Here is a 25,028-nt window from a genome sequence, read left to right as displayed (position 1 = left end):
TACGTACTCTACTCTCTCTCTCTCTCTCTCTCTCTCTCTCTCTCTCTCTCTCTCTCTCTCTCTCTCTCTCTCTCTCTCTCTCTGTAGTTTTGGTCGGTGATATTTCAAGCTACATGTACTTTGCACCGCTCAGTGCCTGATGACCGATTGCTGTAAATTGGAGGAAATTATTTACGGCACCACCACGCCCACTTTTTTCCTGTTCATTTATCTTATGGATTGCCTGAATCCAAATTGAAGACCTAGTTTTCTGACAAGGGCATAACTTACAGAAAAGTGCTCTTATCGCGTGTGTGTCGTGTGCAGAAATGCGACCAAATAGTTAATCTCCAAGCAGATCTTTTGGCGGGGGTAAGACAGTATCATCGAAGGAAATGGTTACAGACTGGCCAATTTGATACTGTCTTACCGCCACCAAAAGATCTGCTTGGAGATTACCAAATAGTTACCCTCTACCAGGCTTCGGGAGACGGCTGGAAAGAGTAGAAGTCGGTCAAATAGAGACGATATGCCAGGGGAGTTGGTCCGCTAGAGAGTACATTTTCGGGTTTCTACTCTTTTCGGCTGCACCCTAAGCCTGACAGAGGCTAGTAGGTTTGAAACATAATTATTTAGGCATGTGGGTTGACATGTGGGTCAGCTCGGCGCCAGATTGGGTATGGCGCCATGCAGACTATATGTCGTACAGACCGGGCGTCTCGCGACCGTCCCAACTGTGTCATTGCCGCCGCGGAGGGGATTCGCGTGTCGTGCACGCAGGCAACGATCCAAAGCCGGATCATACTGACTGTGGCAAGGTTGACTATAGCCAATCGACTAGGCAAATTGTCCAGCAGCCACAGCCCCACCGAGGCTTCAAGCTAGCCTCTACCAGGCTTCGGGAGGTGGCTTAAAGAGTAGAAATTGACCGACTATTCCACCCAATTCGATCATCATTACAGGATATTATACGTATACCATGTAAATGATCTATTACACTAGTCGTGCATCTGTTTAGACCATGTACATTTGTAACAACTGCAGTGCTCTCACAGCATTATAGTTGTTCTTTCAAAACCATTCAAACTGTTGTATTTCAAAACCCTTTTATTGTTGTGTATGGGCATGTAATTAATGAAAATGAAAGTCAAGCTTCCAGATTATTACCGAAGGAAAACATTGTTTTTACTTAGTTTCTTCCTCTTCTTCTTCTCCAAACAGTGACCTCTGACCTGACCAATGACATGATTTGTTTACGTCTGTCACCATAGTGACTGGTGTTGGGTTACATAATGTTGCAATTTCATGGTCTGATCTGCTCCTGTCACCATATACTAGTAGTACATGTATGTGAATGAGTAAGAATTAACAGAGCAGACCATGTCCAAATGTAAACAGTATACATTTGCTTTGCTAATGTTACTTCTCTAGTTACAGATGTACTTTCCAGTGAAATCTGGTTACAGGGTAATACAATATACGTGCATATGAAGCATGTTGACTTAGGATTGCCCCTGTGTTGCATGTGGAAGTACAAGTACATAATCTCAAAGCAGATGTTGGGAGAGGCTAAATCCCAACTGCCTAGAGGTAGTTTGTTACTTGCAATTGTTACTTGCAGCCAGGTCACCCTAATCTCCAAGCAGATCCCTCTCGGTGGCAAAAATACAGTATCAAATTGACCAGGCAGTATCCATTAACCAGAGAAGCTCCGCGGCCACCGACGGGGGTCAGGACAAAAAAAACGGCCATATATAAAAAATGTACCGATCATTCCCCCACAACCTCTGCTTGGAGAGCAAGGTCACCCCTGGCCTCCCAAAACTTGACAAGGCTCCGTGTGCAGCACCAGAGCCTTCCGCCGGTGGAACATCTGAAAGGTCCGGTACTCTTCAGACATGTTGTGTACGTGTGCAGGAAGCATCCGAGTCGTGCACGTGCCCTCACCATAGTAGTGGTACGTTATATTTCGCCCCCTTTCATCCTTTCCAAAAGGGTAGAATCCGTACATGTGGATCTGGTCGCACTTACAGGCAGCCAGCGCGAACAGAAAGCTTCCTGATGATGCTCGTTTCGTCTTGAATCCCATCAACCTGCATAGAGGCAGATGAAAGCATGTGCCTCATATTCATATATAGTAGACAGAAATGAAGCGCTGCATTTAAATTTATAAGATTATTTCAGACAGTTACAACAATTTCTCCATCCTTTCGTCATTTAGAAGATCACCAAAAAACTGCATTTCTACTAAGATCACAAAACCCACTGCAGAATGTGAGACTATTCATTATCCACTGCCTTCAAAGAAGAAGTCGAACCCCATAATAGCTAGCGTAGTAGTAGAAGTAGAAGTTTTTTTCCAGACGGTTGTTACCTGTCTCCTGTTACTGTATTGCAATGAGTATTATACTTGATTGTAAAAGCAATTAGCCTTCGGGCATGATTTTGCGAATAAAGTTTAAATCAATTCTCGATTGAATGTCATAAAATGCTGTGTATATTTGAGAGCACACAGTGAATAATGATACTAGTATACAAACACCAACTCACGCATTCATCTTTTCAGTAGTTTCCCTTGGTTGTAATGTGAGGATCATCGGCAGGTGATTTTCGCGTATCATCCACAGAGTAAAGTACACGTCTGGACGTCCGCCCGGGGCTACAAAACCAGGGATGTGCAGAATTTGGTTGTCGATGGATCGCAATCTCTCCAGAAAGCGGTCGTACACACTTGTGTTTGTGTCAATTCCGTCGTAATCGTGTGGGAGAACAGAGGGATTCATGGTGGTGAAGTTCGACTTTGTCCCCACGTCATTCTCGAACCCCTCAATATCAGGAAGGTTACATCTGAACACGAAGTCTGCAGAGTCGATCTGAGGACCACAGCGGCTGCCCAGGAGAATCCCAGAATTCCCAACGACTGCACAGGACTTGAAGTGTTTCCCTAGGAGAGGTGACGACTCGGGAATCTGACGGTAAAACTGTTCGGTGATAGTTTGGAATTTATTTACATCGAGTGCGTAAGTGAGGCGCTGTCCAACGCTGACTCGGGACTGGTCAATGGTAAGGTCTTTGTCAGGGTTGAAGTGCTTCAAAACCCACTTTCTGTATTGAAATTTAATGAAGTGGACTTTTGAAAGAATACAAGTACAGTTCACCAAACACTGCTCAAAATGGTAAGCCAAGCAAGGGTTGCTTTTGGCATTTGATTCTTTTAGCAAAAATAGTGCATTTGAATCTATAAGACTAGGTATTTTCAGCAGTAACCAAAATACTATTATCTAAGCCAATATCTACCCCCTATCATATACAAATCACGGCGAAACCCAATAGCACCGAACTTCCCAATGTTTCACCATAGTTTGTAATAATGAAAATACGTCACCTCATAAGTTGAACTTCGGATGTATTTATGTCATACTTTTCCCAGAATTTCGGCGTTGTTGGTGAGTTAATCCTATATGATATGCGAATGATGATAGAAGAAGTTAGATAGGATGCGGCCCGACTACTTTATTCTACGGGCTTTATTCTGCTATAGTCTCCACCAGACTTCTTTTGCAGGCTGAGTAAATCGTAGAAATCGGCTTAACAAGGGTATTAATTGGCGAGAGAAGGTAGCCGGCCATCGAATTGGCCTAAATCATAGTAAATGCCCGAAGGCTGGTGGAGATACTAATTCTTCTACTCTTCAAGCTGAGGTGTATGTATGTGTGTGTTTGTGGGAATTGTGACCACATGTCATCAGACAATACATAATTGTTCCTTTCCCCTCCCAACATCATATATTAAACAGCAAGAGGGTAATGACAACTCCCTCTTACCAAGGACATCTGTGTATAATGTCCTTGCTCTTACATAACATTACCCTCTTACATAACATTACCCTCTTACATAACATGACCCTCTTGCTGAGGGTAAGCCCGAGTCAAGAGTCGCCACGGCTAATTTGTTACATGAGTTTTAAAACACTCGTGAAAACATTGATAAACTCATGACAACATTATCGTAAAATAGCCAACAAGCTTCACTCTACAACCTACATGTATATATATCCCTACAATGTACCGGTATCTGTCGCCCATTGTTACTTACAAGCCATTAAACATATATACCTGTACGTACCTGGTGGAGGTTATCGGAGCTTTGTGACGTAAAATTTGGTTCGAAGATATCTTTATGCCACTCAGAATGGACATGCTAATGGCAAAAAGTAACAGCAGTAGTCCCGATCGCATCAGCAAACGAGCCATTTTCAGGAACGGACTGTTCCAAGCAGGTCAATTGCAAGCTCTGAGCCCTACGGGACAAAGTTGCTTGTCCGGTCTAACCATGGAGTTACATAAGTTTCAGCGAAGTGTACACAGGGCTGCTACTGTAGCGACACAAAATTGACCTTTCTAAGAGTGAGGGGGGTAGGTTATAGGCGCTACCAACTGACCCGGCCAAGGTGTCTAGACCTTTTAGCCAAATCATTAGAGCGTCGGAGTCTGAAGCTGGCAAATATTGTAACTCCTATACATAGTGCTAGTTAGTCTGGTAATGACTAATCCAAAGTTGTAATCTCCAAAGCCGGATCATACTGACTGTGGCAAGGCTGACTGGGTAAATTGTCCGGGCGCCACCGCCCCAGGCTTCGGGAGGCGGCTGGGAAAGAGTATAAATTGGCCGAATATTCCACCCAATTCGGGTGCAGCAATATGTACTCTCCAAGCGGACCCTCCCCTGGCATGTTCTCTCTCTATTTGGCCAATTTCTACTCTTTCCAACCGCCTCCTGAAGCCTGGTAGAGCCTAGCTTCAAGCTATAAATCGCTCGTAGCGTCCCTGACATTCTTACTAGTCAGAGAGGGGCAACGACTCCGTCTTCAAATGAACTGCGAGAAGGTCATCTGTGGTTCGGAGTTGGTCGTCGAGGTTTCCCACTAGTCTTTACGAATTACTTAATTGTCGACACACAGAAGCAAAGTTCTACAGAAATATTTTCGGTTAGAGCCTTCATGCCACTATTGTTAGAAATGATAAATGTTTTTAAAGATAGCATCTAAAATAACCCAAGCCCAGACAGTGAGCGACGTAAAATGAGTCGTTCACACGTCATACAGACAGGTAAGCGCCGCGCCTGGCCCTGCGGCACCACACCTGTAGTGTTTTCACACGCCTCAGCTGACAACAAGGCAACAATGATTAGTTCGGTAGCGTGCGTAGTCCAGTGGTTAGCGATCCTGTCCCTGGACTAAGAGGTTGGGAGTTCGAATCCCGGCTGATGTCGCTCACCCGTCGACATGCATGCTACTGTTTAGGGTTGCAGTCCTTCGGATGGGACGTTAAGCCGTGGTCCTCTGTTCATTGCGCTTGTCGAAAAGGGCTAGGGGAATTTCCTTGGTACAATGAACCTGTAATTACTGCACATATCGTCTGTCGTTTCTGTCGCGACCAGTGGAAGATTAGCTCTTCAATGAGCTAAACTGGTTCGAGATCACTTTCTTTCTTATATTAGTGTTGGCGGTTAGGGGTGGTCACAATTTGCTTTCATGAGTCTTTCAAATGTTGCCTATAGGACAAATGACACCCTATGCAGAATATAGACAGAGCACTCAGCTATACATATATTTATAAGGGGCATTTCAAAACTGTCAAAAGCCATAGCCCCTGGTTACGACTATTCACTGAATCGAAATGGCGAGATCACGGTACTTGAAGTTACGGTTACAATGTGCCCCAGACGCAAAGCAATGTCCCAGCATCATAGATGGTTGCTTTACTTGGCACACGGGTAGTTCACTAGTAGTAAAAACTTTGCCAGGCCCACCCCAGTTTGACCTTTGTTGGCCCTAGAGCTGAGGAACTGGCCTGTGTAGTCTGACATGCGGGTCGGACGACTACGCCACGCCAGATGCTTTTTGTGTTGTTAGCAAATTTCTGGATCCACCACTGATTGAGGTCAGTTGCATAAAGCCTTCATTATAAACCTTACTACATACGGAAACCGTGTAGCAACTATATTTATACGTCGCACTGCGTAAACAAGTACTACCTGAAACCGAGAGAGCTAGAGTTGATTAAAAGGAAACATGTTAACCCCATCTACTTACCTACAAACGTACACCCTATTCTCACGGTGCAAGCCTTGTAGAAATGCACACCTGAGAAAATTTCTAACGTTAGGGCTTCCATTTACGGTCTGATTCTTTGCTGTAGACCTCGTTGATACCTGGTCCGTAGAAAATACCCACCCACACAACCACAAAGTCTTGGAACAAAAAGCCTTTAGAAGATCAGAACATGTAACCGGCAAAACATGCCGGTATCACAACACGATACCCGACCTAGTGACATGGACATGTGTAGGTAGACAGTACTTGGTGCACCAACCGTTATGCCTGGAAAGGTGGTTTGCCGAGAGTTGATCATATACGTTGGATGTCAGTGCAAAATCTTGTTCATGCCCAGGTGATTGTTTCCCAAAAGTTCATATCTACAATTTGTCCCCCAAATCCCCCTATGACCACATATCCCTAATCGCCACATTCACAATATACTTCAGTGATCAGTAATAGTAGTGACTAATCACTGTAACTGTGATACAAAAGCATTAACAGGTAGATCATCTTAAAAATCATTCATTATAAAAAAAATCGCTAGAAATATACTACAGTGATTAGTGACACTAAACTATTAACAGGTAAATCATCGTAAAAACATCCCCATGTCACTTCACACACACGCATCGTGTTTCTCGTGCTTCAATTAATACACCTGCCTCCTCACGCGCTCAGAAAGTCAAGCTAGCCACGGTAGGTCGCCGAGTTCTTGGAAAACGCACATCAAATTTAAAGCTGACAGGCAACACGTCTTTCTGACAAACGATCTCTTTCCGTAATGGGTTTGATCACACTAAATCCTTCACACAGTCAACGCGATATGTGTCTATATCAGGATCAGAATGTGAGAAAGGTGTTGGTGACTCGGATTGTGCGTGCATGTGTAGGGAATGGTAATCACAATTTCCGAAAGAGGAGGGTTATATAATCTGCATGCGGTAACTATGATTACTCTGTTCTAAAAAGAACTTCACGTCTTTCCAAGAACCAAAAGATCAACGTTGATGGAATAATTGGCGGTAAGGTGACAACTGGATACACGAAACAAAATGTCAAGAACAACGTGCGCCCTTTGCGGGCACGTGAGCGTAGTGAGATAAGTTACCTAGTCTCCACCAGACTCCTTTGCAGGCTGAATAAATAGTAGAAATTGACCTCAAAGTATGTAACTGGCCAGGGGAGTTGGTCGGCAGTAGAGGATCCGTGCGGGCAAATTGGACCTTCTATAGATCTATGGCCGGCTAACTCCCCTGTCCAGTTATATTCTTTTTTAGGCCGATTTCTACTATTTATTCAGCCTGCAAAGAAGTCTGGTGGAGACTAGGTAACTTATCTCACCATGCGCACGTGTCTGAAAAGGGCGCACGTTGTTCTTGACATTTGTATCCAGTTGACATATAACCGCCAATTATTCCATCAACGTTGATCTTTTGGTTCTTGGAAAGACGTGAAGTTCTTTTTAGAACAGAGTAACCGGAGAGATTTTAAAGTGATGGTACATGTAATGCCACAGATGCTGCTCTGCAAACGCAGATTGATTGCGAAGTTGGTGACCTTCGTCTATGTACCGTTTTCTTCTTTTTGGACAGTATCTTATATTGGATACTGTCTTATCAGTTTGGTTAGCCTCTACCAGGCCTATGCCTGGGGAACGGCTGGAAAGAGAATTTGGCCATGAAAAAGGCAGATAACATACCCATTATGTCCAAGGGTAGGCGGAAAACTCTATTCCGAAGCGGACCAACGCCCCTGATGACATGTTATATCTGTCTATTTGCAATTGGTCAATTTAACCTACCATGGCCTCGCGTAATCTACTCAAGTTTTGGGTCAATTTCTACCATTTACCATAGGGCAGAAGGGATAAGTGAACAGCTAAGTAGAACGCATGAGGCCGTGCACGTGTACTTTGACAGGATCAACCTTGTTAATTCTAGTGCCGTGCCGTTAGCCATAAAAGTCAGCAACCAGTCACTACATGTCAAGTTAAAGCTTAGCCACGGGTTTCTAGGAATCAGGGGTGATAATCAATACTACGGGTGGTGTGGATATCGTACGCTTACTACTACGTTAGAAATGGCCTTTACCAGGCTTTGAAAGCGGCTGGAAAGGTAGAAATTGGTCAAATAAAGCCCGCACCCGCCGATTTCTACTCTTTCCATCCAAAGGCTGATAGAGGCTACGTTGGATTGTTATGACACAGCATGGAACTGTGCCATAACAAAAGTGAAAGAGAATTTCTGTCACACGGTTTTTCAACTTGGGAAACGTTGTTTTATCGAACATCCATCCATCCATCCATCCATCCATCCATCCATCCATCCATCAATCCCTCCATTCATCAATCCCTCCATTAACCCCTCCCTCCATCTATCCACCCATCCATTCATCCGTCCGTCCATCCATCCATCCATCCATCCATCCATCCATCCATCCATCCATCCATCCATCCATCCATCCATCCATCCATCCATCCATCCATCCATTCCTTATCCGTACTTTCTATGACACCAAATTTACGTAATTGTCGTTCAGTACACTCGACATCCACTCTTCCACCGCTCCTGTCATTCCCAATCACATCGATTTAGTCTACACGTCTCTGTAACAGCTTAAGTGATGACCATACGCCCAGGATGAAATACAGTAGTTAGGGTCTATTATACAGGCAGTAATTAAACGTAACAGAGGCTGTACCGGGAGAGCCACTCTAGAGGGAATTGTAGAGCTCCCCTTAAGAGTAATAACATCCCCTGTTATTATTCTTAAGCATGCCTCCCGGACCCTAATGACCTCTTTTTTCCTGAAAAGATCTTATCTTTGAGTCGACACATTCATAAAAACGCGACAAATTGCTCGCAGTAAAGGCTACAGCCTTCAATTCACACATTGCGGACATAAAAATCGACGCCTGCATTGATTAAATGGCACACATAAAGAGAGAGTAACAGTGGACAGGCTACAGTCATGCTTAGTTAGACGTTATAACCAGGATGATGTAACACGTACCCTGGCTGAGTCTCGCCTCTAGCAGTGCTCCTACCGTTTCATCCCCTATAGAGGCCCCTGTAAGCCCTAGCTAAAGGGTTTTCAAAGCCCAGATAGCCCACTGTAAAGACAATAAGAGTAGAATCTATAGTTACAATCTGCTGGACGGACGTCGACAATAATTCTTACTTTAGTGTTGGGCCTTGTAGTAGCAATGGTCCCAACTGGAAAGAGAAATTCTTTATGTTTGAAATCTTTTCTGTAGTTTGTGACTTTAAGGCTTGATGAAACTAGATCCGAATTTCATATATTGATGGTAGTGGTGTAAATATAATGAATCGTAATTACAATTCTGATACCATTGGGCAGTGGTGATGCAGTACTACAGTCGAGCGATAGTGTCGCTCTTAGATGGAGCATTTTCGCGCCATGTTCGGAAGTTCTTTCTTCCGTCCGCTGTGCCGTCATTATCCTCGTACAACTCTACAAATTAGTCCATTACAGTTGCTAATTCAACAACACACTTAGTGAAACCTTTGCAAAGTCCACACGGACCTGTATAACGCTGCTGACGCCAAACGCCTACGCTTTAATATAACCGTTGAGATCTGTCGTCGCCTTCAAGGGGTTGGGTTTTGGGTTCCCATGTCGATTGGTGGCGTCACGACTTGACTGTTCTGACGTCGAGTGTTGAACGTTGTAAGCGAAATGCGGTGCACAGATGCAATATACACAGACCCGAGGGGCACACAGGCGCATATAAATGTGATCTTAGACTCTAGGCAACAGGAAATTACTGGTGTAGGCTAATAAAGGGGGGCTGCATGCCCTTTTTCGTAAGGCGTAATCAGGCCTTTTAAATTTAGTCTTCGTAATCCGTAGGCAGCCTCCGCAAAAATCAACGTAATTCGTAATAGTACATTAGCCGCAAAGCGTAAAGTCGTTATCATCTCTGGGAATTTAACGCAATTCGTAACCGGCGGCGAAAATTTTGCGTAATTCGTAATCACTACCCTCACCACCCCCCCCCCCATGCAGGCCCTCCAATAATAATGTATCGCTAAGTCCGCACCCACACTGAAAATGGCATCAACGTTATGCCCCCGCATCCAGAAGTCAAGCCAATGTACGTAACAGTATTTGCCAGGGATCAAACTAAAAGCAAGGCAATTTTTCTAAAGTGGCAGTAATGCTAAAAGTACCTTCCAAGAGATAAAGTATAAATGCTAAAGCTCAGTCTCGAAAACAAACACTTGGAGGCGAAATGCCCTTTCTTTGACTTTTGAGAACGTGGGAGAACAGGAATAAGTAGAAACTTTGTGTTCTCCACCTATGCTTAGCACTCAGCACTTGGGAAAAAGTATGGTGGACTAGCCCGCTGCTGTAGTGATTGCATACCTGTTGTGCATTCACACCTGTTGTGCACACCCGTCGAGCAATCACTACCGAACCGGAGATGATGCAGGGAAGGACCTTTAACTTTAACACACACAGTACTGGTACTCCAAACTCATAGATCTCGAGTCCAAAAATCCATCACCATACCTACACTGTCAAGCTTGATCTCTACGTCGACATTTCAGACCCGTTTCAGCCAAAGATTCGCTGGCTTGGAGTGACGTTACGTGAGCTTCACCGAAGAAGAGAAAACCTTTGACCCCGAGGACACATAGGTCACCCAGTCTCCTAACTTTCACCTAATCTCTTTATTTGATGTACTAGTGTCCTTGCACCTCACATCGTAATCCCCAAGCAGATCCTAGGGTGGCAAAAGACGGTATCAAATTGGCCAGGCAGCTGTATCCATTGGCCAGAGAGGGTCCAATACACTTTGGGTGGCCCTCTCTGACCAATGGATACTGCCTGGCCAATTTGATAGTCTTTTGCCACCCCAGGATCTGCTTGGCGATCACTCACAGCGTACCGTGTGGTTATCTTGTGTGCAAAACCGCGAGTCTCCTGAGCGAATCACGTAAAAGCGCCACCTACCGATTGTTACACCCCCAGCCCAGCCCGCCTTCCCCTGTCCTTGGTGCTGAACTCACCATCCGGTAAGTGTTACGGCGCGTGTTCACTGTGTTTCGGGCCAAATTACTCGCCGTGTGGGAGTCAATTTGTGCAGGTACACTTTTTATCCTTACGACTGTATTACCCATGTTAAAATATACTCCCAATTACACCGAAAGATGCCCTTATAGTACCTATTGCCACTAGAAACCACGAAACTACATAGGGACGTGCAATATTCAGTACGTAATCGCACGTGAGAATGTAACGTTATGTTTTTTTTTCACAGGAATATTGTTACATTGTACTATTATCATTATCATTATAACGGACCACGAAACTACACAGGGACGTATTATATTCAGTACGTACTCATTCACTACATAAATTCTTATGCGTGAGTGTATGTAGTTTCACAGGATAACTATTATATTATTAACATGATGGTCAGCACAAACCATTAACAGCAATAACATGACCGGTTCCGTTTATTTGTTCGATAGTCTGTTGACATAAACGTTAGATACTCTGTGCGTTGTAACATCACTTTGGGTTGACATCTTAACTACAACGTTAACGTTACATTCACCAGGAATACACTGTACTGTAGAGAGCTAGACAGGTGTGGAATGTATGACATGTCTATTCAAACATTGCGGAGAAAGTTGTGTCTCTTACACTGTAAGAATCTGCTATGTTCTTCAGTCTATCTTCCCAACAGTGTTGGGAATATCATACTGGTGATTCCCATGCAATCCTTCTACTTTCAGCTAAAGGTAACTTACTCTATATAGGAATTGCACATGGTCGTACAGTTTCACAGTAACATCATATAGTAACTCTAAATCACTGGGGCATGTCAGGAAAACTGTGTTTTAGCATGCAAATGTCCTAACACACTAAATGCAATACACATGATGGTCTTCTGTGGAATGTCACAAGTAAAACAAGAGATCTGGATACCTGTTGTATTCTTCTCTTGCCAGGCTTGAGCTGGATACAGTTTATAGTATCATATGTACAGGATTAAGATGAAAATAGTTCAATCTTGTTTAATATCGATATCATATTTACGAGTACTTGGATGCATCTACATGTACTGCCACTACTTAATAAGTACCTACTAGTACTGTAACAACACATGAGAATATACATTACACGTAACTGTCATTTGCAAAAATAGGTTGATGGTATGATGTTTATCATACACACTATTTACACAATACTAGTATAGTCATTACAGAACATATACATATATATTTACAGTGGGTTGAACACTCATTACTAAGTACATAGTTCTATGTATGCGGAGAATATTGCATCCTGGCAAAATCATCTTCATCGTTTGGCAAAGTTACTCATCTTTTTCTGTGTCTTTCATGTATTTTTTTTTCTTTTTACCTGTTAACATCTAATACAAATCACTGGCTTTAAAACAATGCCTGCACTGCATGTATTTGCTACAACATTGGACACTTACAAATATTGAATTCTGTTATCACATTTTTCTATGTGGGTTTTCACACTTTCACTAACCATATTATAAATCTAAACCCACAGTGAACCTTGCACCTTGTTTTGAAAGTTGGCCCTCATGTTTACATAATACACGTATATAGTACCAATCAGTAACACTGACTGACTACAGTATGGCACATGAAAAATCTTGTCAGTGGGATAGCATCACAACACACATATATATCACAGGAGTTGGTTTCAGCATTCAGTGTTAAATAAGCTTTAGTCCATCTGTGAATTCCCTATTTTAATGTTGAGAATAAACAAGTACACAGTTTGTATTTGCAACCATATCAACTAAACTCCTATATCCAGTTTTGGTGTGTTAGGACTCCAAATATAGGTATGTCAGCAAATTTGCTAGTCTTGGGTATTCATAACAATAAAGAATATGTCCTGATTTAAGTCAATCTGTGTTGTTAACTAAAAAAACACAAAAATGTATAAAATAAATCATTAAGTTTTATACTAGCTTCTGTTCACCATCATGGTTTTCCTGTTGCTAATACTAACTGCGGGTACCCCTCCTGCAGTATGGTTTGTCATACGAGTTGTCCTTCTCGTAGTCCTGTGGCCATTGTAGGGTAGTCAGCAATCAGCAAGCTGTCATCCTACTTCCTATGGTATGCTATCATTGCTCACTTCTAGTCCATGTCTTTGGCTGCTATTTACTAGGAATAATTATTGAAGTCACCTCCAATGTAATAATTCCGATAATTAGATGTCTATCTGGAAGTTGACTGAGCCATTGTGAATCTCCCCCCTGTACGGGCTGGCTGGATGGTTCTTCCCGGATATACTGCTCATCTCCCAGCTGTGTGAGAACTCCCGGTACCCGGGGTGTGGGAGTGGGTAGTGCACGCCCTGCTCGAACGGTTTGGGTTCCACGGGTGTCAGGGCTGACTGGTGTCCTGTAATGTGTGTAGAAAAAGAGTCTTGTTCATATCACTGACATTAAGGCCATGTTGATTTGATTATATGGATGACATCCGCGCGCGCATGAATTTTCGGCCGTTTAAAAAAAACAACAAAGTTTTCAACCATACTGTGTGTGCATGAATCGTACAAAACAGTTGCAAAATAAGCAAAAATATACCGTAAGTTACAAAAAAACCATACCAATGTCGTAGAATGCCAAAATCAAACGAAAAAAGACGAAATTGTAAAGAAATAAACTTGAAGACTAGACTATTCGCCAAACCATATTCTGTCCCATTTGTTCAACCCTTATGACCACGTAGATTTCATAATGAAAACAACTTTTTTTTTTTTGCAAAACTTTTTTTTTATTTGCACGCACGCATCAATTTTGGGATTCCCGGAGGATGTCATCCATATAATCAAATCAACATGGCCTAAATGTCAGGTAATGCTCAGGTCACAATTCCCAACCTGGTGCCCAGCTTGGCAGAAAAAAATGACCAGGCATTGATTTGGAAATGTGAACATAACTTTCAAAGGTATTAGGAATTTTCTGCCCAAATTGAAAGGTTTACAAGGATGGATACAGATCGCCATAAGTACATAGTACTGCAGCAAGAGTAACTGCGCTTTTATATAACAAAAGGAATACAAAAACTTGCCAAGAACATTCAGAACAGACACACAATAACATGCATATAAGTACTCAAAAGCTACAAGATAAACGCAAGCAGTTGTGTTGAGTACAAAACCCGAGTCTCCTGAGCACACCCCTGTAAAAGTGCCCCCTACTGAATGTTACACATACAGCACACTTCCCCTGTCCTTGGTGCTGAACTCACTATCAGTGCAGTACCCACTGTGTGAGAGTAATTCTGCACAGGCAGATTTTTAAACCACAATGACTGTGTATTAACCAGGTTCAAATATACTGCCACACCCCAAAACCACACCGAAAAATATTATGTACCCCATGCCACCAGAAACCACAAAACTACGCAGAGACGTGTTATATCTGGTACATACTCGCACGTGAGATTGTATCTACTTCCACTGGGTAACTATTGTCTCGGCGGCGATACACTCTTCTTAGTTTGTACTCAGCTGGAAATAGTACATGAAGGCAAGAAATACAAGTAGTGAGATACAAGGTATAGGACAGACACAAGAGAAGCTAATACAACATTGATGCAAAGATTTTAAACATAGCAGAACAGTAACAAGAGTTTAAGCTGTCACACACTGATTCATAAACATCAGACTATGCAATTGCTTCTGTTTTGAACATTGCTTAGGCTTACATACAATTCATGCCCAATAAAAGTTTTGATAAAATTTGCAACTGTATACTCAGGAATTGAGCTGATCATAATAAGTTAAAGCAAAAATAGAACTGTGTGTTTCCAGGCCAAATGAAGTCTTGCTTTAAACAAAATCTCAACAGTAAAGCTTCCAAAGTGTTGGTCTAGTTAGATATGCAGTTGATGAAAAATATGACAGAAGAGTGAGGAAATTATCAACACATCCATCAGCAAATACGTCATGCTACAGATTGTATACCTTTCTTCCCACGTTTCTGTTTTGTACCTTCAACTTCCTCAATGGTTTCTTCTAGTAAAGGTGCAAAGGGTGCAGCAAGGGAAAGATAGAGAAGAACGGATTGTGAGAGGAGTGCACTGAAAGAATGTGTATTGCACCAGTGCATCTGATAATACCAAGATAGCTTCTGTGCAGACTTTCAAGCATAGAAAGGATAATGTTACATCTCTGGTGGGTGGATACAGCACTCCTCCCCCAAAGCTAGTCTGCAAAGAATTCTTAAATTAGACTAATTAAAAGTGTGATTCCACTTTGTCCACACTACTTACCGGGAATGGCTACGTCCATGTTTCTTCTCTTGACCCCATTAGTTATGGCTAGTGGAACCTTGTGGCTGTCTAACGTGTTGTTCAGTCGTGTGGAGTTACTGCTACCAGAGGAGTCTGTCTTTATCGTGTTCTGTAAGAGAAACAACTTGTTACAAGACTTATCCTTCAATAGAAACACTACATGTACATTTGGATTGAGAAACATTAAGAGTAATTTTAGTGGCTGTTTGCGTTGGGGCTGCTAGTTTTGTGATTTGAAAGACATATTATAACACACATTTTAACATTCACACATTGTAATCATGCTCAATACATGATGAGGTGGGCTTGAATAAAGTTTCCTAACAGGAACACTTGGCTCCAGCGTTTTTCTGAGAAAAAAGGGTCAACATGCATGGTTTTCTGGAGGTCTCTCAATCCCAACTTCTTCTAAGACAGAGTAACTATGTATATGTATACATGTACATGTATGAACAGGCATGCATTGTACTCATGCTCAATACAATCTCAACCACAGCCATCTATTCTGAAGAAAAAGTGTCAGCCTTCTAAGACAGCATATTTACCCTTACCTGATGAAGTCTGTGGGACTGCCCGCTGTGATGCACGTATGTTCCCGAGCCTCTCTCCAGGTACTTCTGTCTGAGGAACTCAGGACAGCACGAACACTGGGCAAAACAGCGGATAAGTTCTCCCTGGACCTGCAGGGAACATTACGCACGGTTTCACCAAAAATTGCAGAAGGAACAACAAATTGTATATAACAAAACAAAAAGAAAGAAAGTGATCTTGATCCAGTCTTAACTAAGGCCACACCAATTTAATTTCTTGGTTAACGGATTTTTCTAGAAAAATAATGGAGCGGGCGGGCGAAAAAAAATAAAAATAAAAACAGGCCTAGGCATCGTATTATGGCCCAAAATGGTACGATAGGAGCCATGAAGGCAACACACCAGGCAGGTTCAAAATTTAAACAATGAATTTTGAACTTTTAATGATATCATTGCATTGAAGGATGGAATAACTGTAACAACTAGGATGAAAAGAACTGTTTTCAACTGTTCAGGACGAAATATGAGCATTTTGCAGTTGATTCTGGATTTTTATTTTTATTTGCAAATCAGAAAAAAAATGAAGCGGCGAATCCGTTAACCAAGAAATTAAATTGGTGTGGCCTAATGAAGAGTAGTTGTGTTCCATGCAAAACTCTGTATAAGTGCCTCTACTGACTGTTACACCCTCCGCACACCTTCCCCTGTCCTTGGTGCTGAACTCACTACTTGGTCAGTAGTATGGCGGGTGTTTTGAGCAAAACTCAAGATAGGCAACTAGCTCAGGGGCAAGCTTATACATTTGATAATGGTTCAGTCTGGGAGGAACACAAAATTAGCACAAATTAGTACATATCTATCAAACTACTGGCAGTCTTTTCTGTGCTTACCTTTTCGTTTAGTAGACAATGGAATATAAAGATGAAGAGACCCTGAAACGATACATTTATAACATGTTATGAAAAAATCCACATTCAATGGTGTATAGCTGGTGTGAAAATGAGATCTAGAGATCTAGGATACGTTCAACCTGTGTGTCATTTTATCGTGATGTTTTAGTATTACTTTTACAAATGTACTACATTATATGATACTGTTGCTGTATAATATGTTGTATACAAGGCCAGATAGTGTGCTATTCCTTAACCAAGTATCGTTATCATTATCATACATTATATTCTTTAGGAAGGGCAATATAATGTTGTACCTGTAATGAGTTAGTAACGGTGAAGACATAGGCAAACACTACAGTCCCCTTGTCGAGGTACAGAACTCCAAACACCCACGTCACACCCAGGAGACACAGTAACGTCAGGGACCCACGGATCCAAGACCTGAAAGCATCACAGGAGAAATACCAGATTTTAGACTTCTGGAAAGTATTTTATGTTTTGGTGACCTTCAAGTTCACCCCATTTCCTGTGTCTGGTCATTTGAACTCATGACCTTCTGTCAATCTTTCCCATCCACGTGCTATCAACTTTTTCTCAAGCTCAACACAGAAACATGCATGAAAGTCAAGGAGTGCAACTGAGCCAGCAAAAATTGCACATCAATTCAGTAACTTACATCAAATGTTCATTCAATCTTTGAGATTCTACCATCCACTTGATACTTGATACTAGTTTTCTAATACATGTAATGGCATAGTAATGAAATAATGCCACGGGAAGCAAATGGCTTAATCATATGTAACAAATCACGTCTAGAACTTACTTGAATTTGGTGCCTGTTTTAAAATGCTTCATTTTCTTGCCTGACTTGTGGCTGTACACTACTCTCAGCGCTATGATCAGGAATCCAAAATTTATCTGTGATGGAAAATTGAAGGAATTGTAAAGAAAATACACACAATCACCAAAAAATCATAAGCATTGCATTAATATTATGAGGAACAGTGACTATGTGACAACAGCTACAACATATAAATTGTACCAGAAATCATCAAAGGACCTGCTTTCAGTTGTTACTGTTATAATCTAGTTTTATAAGATACCATGAGTGATTGATTTTTTTAATAATCAGCTCACCATAACAATGAAAAGTGCAGGTCCTACAAAGCTCCAAAGGAAGAACTTGTGTGCATTTAGCCAGCAGCTGTAAAAAATCAGACAAGATAACATTTAAAATACTGAAGACCTCTAACTGCAATACAATAACTGCAATCACTAGTCTTATCAGGATCATTATGTGAAATTGGCTATATATAAACAGCTTCATGTCACTAGAAATCTCTACTTAGAACTGATGCAATTTTTGAGGTACATGTAACAATAATGTGCAATAAAAAAGTGTATTAACACCTAGACCTAGCGATCTCAACAATTTGAGAACACATTAAGTACATCTTAAGTAACTATAGAATTAAGAGGGGTACAGTACTATCTGTCTGTGACGTATCCATCCAACTGGTCTGAGTAGTTCAGAGCGACAGATACTCCAACCATCACTGCAGGAGCTCCTGGAAAATGTAGGAAAATGTTAAGCCCCGATCACATGTGTAGTTGATTGTCTATACTCCTTGTCTGTATGCTATGGGTATAATCCTGAAATAAAGAGATTCATTCATTCATACATACATGGAACAATGCACCTGCTAGATATGTTTTTCTGAGACATTATCACAGTCTGTATGTTGCAGATTTAAGAAGAAATGTGTGCAATACCTGGTAGTGTTACAAATACAAAGTAGTTCAAAGACAAAATATTACAAAATTGATACATTAATCACAAATACAAATAACACCTTTAAGGAAATAGTGGACTCTATCATACCGTATCCGAACAGATAGAAGTAGACCATTCTGGATCTCTGTGTCTTGAAGACCTTGATGAGTAAGATGTACAGCTGGACTCCTTCCAGACACATCCAGGTGAAGGAGGCCAGGAACAGGTAGTGGAGGATGATTGCGATAACTTCACAGGCAACCTGCCGGAAATATTGATGAAAAAATTAATTCTATACGGGAACCACAATGTAATGTTAACATATGCTTCAAATTCGTGCTGTTGCCTCACTCACTAGTAATTTTCTAAATTCCTTTGTATAGGCCTGCTACTCTCTCTTAAGTCTCTTTGCAGCCAAGGGCTGAATTGTGAGGAGCTTACGATTGGTGGGACTGAATTGCAAGGGTTTGGACAAGACTGTAAGGTTTGAACCACTCACACAAGGATGGACCCTACTCTTTTCGATAAGTATGGCAGTTTCTTTAATGTGTCTGGGTTCTTTCACATACATGTAAACTGGAAAAAACAGTACACAAGCACTGCATATGCATTGTCATGGTAACAATGTTGTTTACCCCCTTTGAGCTACCCATAGTGCCCCCCTATCTCCCAGCATGCAATGTTCTCAGACAGTATTGGCCAGTATTTACCTTATCCTCCGTTCTGTCGACTCCCGCCAAAAACAGCGCCTCAGCCAGCAGCAGACAGATGCACAGGTTGGCGTGGATAACCGTCCGCTGGCAACGGATACGTCTGAAAAAAGATGGCAGACACATGTGAGAACTAAGTAGACAGCAGTACTTGGTTTTGCATTCATGTGTTTGGCAAAATTATGTGGTTTTTAATGGTGTATGATGGGTGCATATTGACAGGTCATTCAAAAATTTCATTCAAAATTTGCTGCGGCAAGTGTTAGTGTAATCGTCAAAATATTTATTGACATTATAAAACCAGACCTAAATTTTGGGAATGCAGTTGCAATGGTTATTTATATAGCTTCGGTGATCGCAGTTTTGCTTTGACAGGTATGCATGGTGGTGTCGTTCTTGTGTATTCCTTTATTCACAACTAAGAAAACAACAACAAAACACCATCGTACAAATGCCAACCGACAGGGTTTCAACAACTGAACTGGTCACGGTTTGGTGACATTCACAACTACAACTAGAAAACTAACTCAAAATCATCATGCAGTTGACTAATCTAACATTCAGAGAGACTAAAACTGCTTATGCTGTGGTCTAATTCTACACAACAAGGGGCGCGGTGTGGACCTAAAAGGGAGGCTGGTGAACAACTGGGTTGTTAAAAGCAACTGACGGGAAACATTCAATATGGATGGCTACTGACATATCACCTTTCCTTATCTCCCTCCATCTGATAATGCCGACCCCTGGTGTGCAATATCGGCAGAAGACAGATAGATAGCATATAGTATACTCAAAGAATAAGATATTACTAGTAAGCATTGTACTTCACGAATCGGTATTTTGCAGTTCTCTTGCATGTTCAGTGGTTCTTACAGAAAGTGAATGTACAGCAGCTAGCTACAGTGCGTGTGCTAGAAGGAAAAACTAAGTCCCCTAGTACTACATTACGCCAACACAGCATAATACACAACTAGGGGACTAGTACATGGTGTCTATATACTACAGAGTGAAGGAGCACCAGCTTTTATATGCTACTGGTCAGAGGTAAAATAGACAAAAATCTATGATCCAACTCTTGGAACACTTATCCTATACTAGTTTCAGACATACTAGTACCCATTGTACCTAGATCCTAGGAAGATACAAACAGAAGACTTGTATGGACAGACTTTAAATTCTTTCCTGGCATTAGTAGAGTAATATGGTCCTATTATCATATAGTCAGCCCTCTACTAGTGTTGCTTATTCCAAGGACATTATACAGAATAATGTCCCTGCTTATTCACATTGTACCTTGATCCTAGGAAGATACAGATGGCAAACACGAGGCAGACAATGGAGATGATGCAGCCAACCCATGTGATGACACTCAGGGCAAATCTGTCTGCTTCAGTAAACTGGAAAAAAAAAAGATCATAAAAACTTTGTCAGCATTTATACAGAAATTAAGTAATGTGGCCTAAGAAAATTGTCACTGTTTAAAGATGCTACTGCACCTATATATCTAATAGGAAGAAATGGAAGATTTCACTCCCCTGTGAAGTATTTTGAAGTGTACAGTAGTGAATATTTACTTTATTCATTATTGTGGAATTTTCACTGGATCTGTGCAATATTCACTGTCACTTCATCCCAGCCTGTCAGTCTACGGTAACACCATTTCCCATCTCACTCCCTGTGACTCTACTGTACTCAAATAACTCTGGACACACAAGCATACAAGCATACACACTGGAAACGAAATCTCTGTACACAGAGATAAATATGTAAACATCAGTGACATACTGAGCCTATTTACATACCCCTTGTCCTGTGACGTCCATAAGAATAGCGAAGTTGGTGAGATGGTCGCACTCACAAATAGTGTGTGTACTGTTGCTTTCCTTTGATTTCGTACAACCCTTGCTCGACCAAAAGCCACTGCAGAGAAAACATATGTATATGGCAAGATAAGTAGTCATGTAAGGTTGTGTCTGATTAATGGAAGGTAATTTTGTCCACTGAAACTAAACAGAAGAATTTTAATGTGCTGATCATACATTACAAGCAAGAGTAGTGTTGATTGAATAGTACTTACCCGTCAGAATAGTTCCAAAACGAACAAGTCGGATTTCGGACGGACGCATTTTCGGCCTGGAAATGAATGAAAATTACAATTTAAGGAAATGAAATCAAACTTCAAAAACTGTTAATTTTCTGTGACTGTTAGAATTACCAAAGCCAAAGAGTAGTATAGAATAATCATATACATGTAGTAATATATATAAAATATATATATAAAACCAATGACACAACAAATGTCAACCCCATGAACAAGCCTGAGAAATGCAGTTGTTCTTACATCTGTGTGCTGTAAAACAATCGTCACTTTCTGGTTGTCACCGAGTTGTCCCGGTGTGCTCCCGTTCCCAAGAGATGCAGAGATGATGCGAGAGTTGACTGTCCTGTTTGCGGCGCTGGGCTTGAGGTACGTGCCAAGAGAGTCGCCGTACAGAAGGGCTACGACTTGTTGGTTTGTTGCTGGTAGAGAAACACTGTCCGTGACGTTGCCCCAGTCAGAAGACAGACCGCTCGGGAATCTTCGGGAATCTCCGGTGGCAGGTAGAACTTCCATGACTGGCAACCAGGAAAGAAATGTTAAACTCTCTTGATAGTACATCAAAACTACACAATGTTTAAGTTTAGATGATCAAAGGTTTGGGGTAACAAGTTGTTTGGTGTCATATAACCAACTGCCGCCGCGCCACGTGCCTGCAAAGCTGGTGTGTTATGCTGAGGGGAGGTTATACCGCCTATAAAGATACAGATACAGATAATTGCTTGGAACATCTTTCTTTACACTACTAGATTTGAGAATCCTTAAAATGTTTGAGAAGTACCCATACCTAAATTGTCCTGGACGGAAGAGAAGGCTTCGTCTGGAAGTGACTTGGCTACCAGGAACCCAGACCCTTCAGCACTTCCTATGACTCCTGTTGCCACCTGGGACCAGTCGTCCTGTTGGTACAGCACGGAATAAGGTAAGAACAAGGGCAGCAACCATACCAAGACCTTTACATGGGATAGCGGTCGTATTATTTCTTTGTAAAGGAGTCTGATAGACATTCAGCACCAAGGACATGTTCAGTTCTTGTATTCTGTTTTTAGTTCTGCAGGGTTCTGAACAGTAAAAGTGTGCATGTCAGTGCGTTGTGTGTGTGTTGTTATTGCAGGTGGCAATAAAGTCAAATGATGGCATTTCAGGACCAAGAACAGTCTTCTGTCCCGTTTCTTAAATTTTGTTTTGGAGATCTGCACAGTCATGTGGTGTTACTATCATGAGCAGAAAGCATGATGACATCAAGAAGTACAGCAGCTACTGCAGTATTGTTATTGATTGGCTACTAGACTTGGAGTACAGTAACTGTTGTATTTGTGTCAGATGATTGGCACTCACCTCTGGAATGTCTTCCCAGGCACTGCCGATATCACTTCTCAACAGCGTACTTCCACAAAGAGTCATCGTCTTATAGAAGGAAAATAACATGGTAAAAGAAATGGTTGAAACCATCATCATTGTGGTGGTAAGTTGCCTTTTCTTGTTATAAAAATTTTACCACAATATGGGCCTCTGAAATGGTAAACTTCCTAATGAAAACTACATGACAATGACAATGACAATGACAATGATCTTTATTGCATGTTCTTGCCCATAGGGCTAAATGCATTACAAAGATATATGTATATATGTATCTATATCTAATAGGTACTACATTCTACAACAATACTATCAGGACTGTTATCTAATACCTATTATTCTATCTATCCTACCCAGTCCGCAGAGATTCTTCTCGCTTTTTGAAACATGTGTATATGAAGTGGCAGAGTTATTCTGTAATGAGTTGATTGTTACATGACATTAAGTAGTTAAATATGGCATCTATCGCTTTATTTCTACACCATAGGTTAATATGCATTTTGTTGAAAAACAGTGCACGCTCCTCGTCATTCTACTTTCTACATTCTACTAAGAAGTGCATTTCATCTTTGATGCGTTGTTTATTACATACTGTGCACTGTCTTTCGTTTACGGGAGTCTGGTTGTACCTACCTTTTTCTATTTGTAAATTGTGATCGCTAATTCTGAATTTGGCCATAGCTCGGCGATGATTGCCATCAACAATCTTTGACGGGGTATCATCATTAGATAGCTTTAAACAATGTTTAGAGTTAAATGTTCAAAGTTAGGTGTAATATAGCCGACTATCCAGCTGCCTACAAAGCTGCTGTGTTACACTGAATGGCTACATACAGACACCCATTCCCACCTGTGTGAAGTTAGTGACTGTTCCCTTCCTCTCCTCCTGTGTCATGTTAACCAGCTGCTCCTCCTGTCACTCACTCACTCACTCACTCACTCACTCACTCACTCACTCACTCACTCACTCACTCACTCACTCACTCACTCACTCACTCACTCACTCACTCACTCATTACCTGTGTGAAGTTGGTGACTGTTCCCTTTTTCTCCTCCTGTGTCATGTTGACCAGCTGTTCCTCCTGTCTCTGCACCAGGACGTTCAGCAGGTCGATACTCTTGATGACATCACCACCGCGAACCTTCCCCTGGCCCAGGAGGTTTCCCGAGACCAAAGCCAGGATGTCTCCGGCTGGACCTCCGCCATTCAACTGGTGGGTTGAAAACAAACAAACAATTCAAGTCAGGGTTCGAAATACAAAAAAAATACAAATTATTCCTGCACCAATCAGACATCGAAAAGAATGGATCATACTATAAAAGTGTCCAAAAACCATTGACATTATTTATAGGTGGTAATGGTCAATGCAGCAAATGTAAATCAACATACCAAGAGCATAGATCAGTGCAGGTTAGGTGCGGGTAAACATCAGAAATATCTGCACAGCTCCAATTTTGCAAATATGCACCCAGTATTTGGAGCCCTGCTGTAGTACAGGCAGATTGTATAATAGAGGAAAGAATCACTGTTGAGTAACAGACTTACCAGATCGTACAGCTCGTTCACCCAAGGCGATGTGCAGTCACTTAAGTCTGGTTCTCCTGTCCATCTGGATCCGTCACACTTCCATCGAGCTGTACCTAAAATCACATCAAACAGGTGTCAATGGTGTCTGCAGTACAGTTTTATTTTGACATGGGAGTCATAGAAATTGGGCAGAGAATTTCCCGAGCAGCCATTGTAGCCACTGCTTTGCCTATTGAGTCAGTGAAGTTAAGCTTGCCTAAGTTTCTGACTTAGGGAGAAGAGTTGCTGCAGCAGTGAGCTGAGCATCAGAGATTATGATCAGGCTTACACTATATTGTATAAAAACAAAATGTGCTACTTACCCTCTGTTCCCTCTGGGCATGGCTGGGTGGACCACTCTCCCCGGGCTGTTGCAGGCCACTGGATGTCCCTCTTCTCAATCGCTGGGCACCCGGACTGAGTACTCATTGTAGCATCAGCTGGTGCTGTGTTCAGAACAAATAGATAGAGAGAATAAGAATTCTGTTTGCTTGAATTGATACATTTTACCTGTTTCCTACACCACTACATGCCGCACCACTACGTCCAGGCAACTAGAAGAAAAGAACATTTACAAACAAACCCCTAGCCTCTACCAGGCTTCAGGAGGCAGCTGGAAAGAGTAGAAATTGGCCAAATAGAGAGAAACATGCCAGGGAAGTTGGTCTACTAGAGAGTGCGCCAAACTGTAC

General features: G+C 41.8%; 2 protein-coding genes across 2 annotated transcripts in view; both read right to left on the bottom strand.

The window, feature by feature from the left end:
* Positions 1-1,783: 1,783 nt before the first annotated feature.
* On the bottom strand, positions 1,784-3,426 carry LOC109475164 (CMP-N-acetylneuraminate-poly-alpha-2,8-sialyltransferase-like). Its single transcript, XM_019775698.1, has 3 exons — positions 3,365-3,426; positions 2,530-3,084; positions 1,784-2,072 (listed from the first exon to the last, which is right to left on the bottom strand). The coding sequence occupies exons 1-3, from the start codon at positions 3,367-3,369 to the stop codon at positions 1,784-1,786; spliced, it is 849 nt and encodes a 282-aa protein (XP_019631257.1). The 5' UTR covers positions 3,370-3,426.
* A 9,646-nt stretch (positions 3,427-13,072) lies between these two features.
* Positions 13,073-25,028, bottom strand: part of LOC109475293 (adhesion G protein-coupled receptor L3-like) — a 19,235-nt gene continuing 7,279 nt past the window's right edge. Inside the window, exons 3-13 of the mRNA XM_019775901.1 lie at positions 24,660-24,782; positions 24,316-24,410; positions 23,789-23,980; positions 22,198-22,309; positions 21,654-21,928; positions 17,652-17,746; positions 17,143-17,269; positions 16,826-16,867; positions 15,957-16,085; positions 15,385-15,514; positions 13,073-13,506 (exon numbers count right to left, since the gene is read on the bottom strand). Coding sequence (XP_019631460.1) covers positions 13,313-13,506; positions 15,385-15,514; positions 15,957-16,085; positions 16,826-16,867; positions 17,143-17,269; positions 17,652-17,746; positions 21,654-21,928; positions 22,198-22,309; positions 23,789-23,980; positions 24,316-24,410; positions 24,660-24,782 — 1,514 coding nt within the window. The 3' untranslated portion in view covers positions 13,073-13,312. The remainder of the gene's footprint in view (positions 13,507-15,384; positions 15,515-15,956; positions 16,086-16,825; positions 16,868-17,142; positions 17,270-17,651; positions 17,747-21,653; positions 21,929-22,197; positions 22,310-23,788; positions 23,981-24,315; positions 24,411-24,659; positions 24,783-25,028) is intronic.

The sequence above is a fragment of the Branchiostoma belcheri genome, unplaced genomic scaffold (assembly GCF_001625305.1).
Source record: "Branchiostoma belcheri isolate BF01 breed outbred unplaced genomic scaffold, Haploidv18h27 scaffold33, whole genome shotgun sequence".
Taxonomy (NCBI): Eukaryota; Metazoa; Chordata; class Leptocardii; order Amphioxiformes; family Branchiostomatidae; genus Branchiostoma; species Branchiostoma belcheri.
The sequence above is the reverse complement of the archived record's forward strand: the minus strand, read 5'-3'. Positions and strand labels throughout refer to the sequence as shown.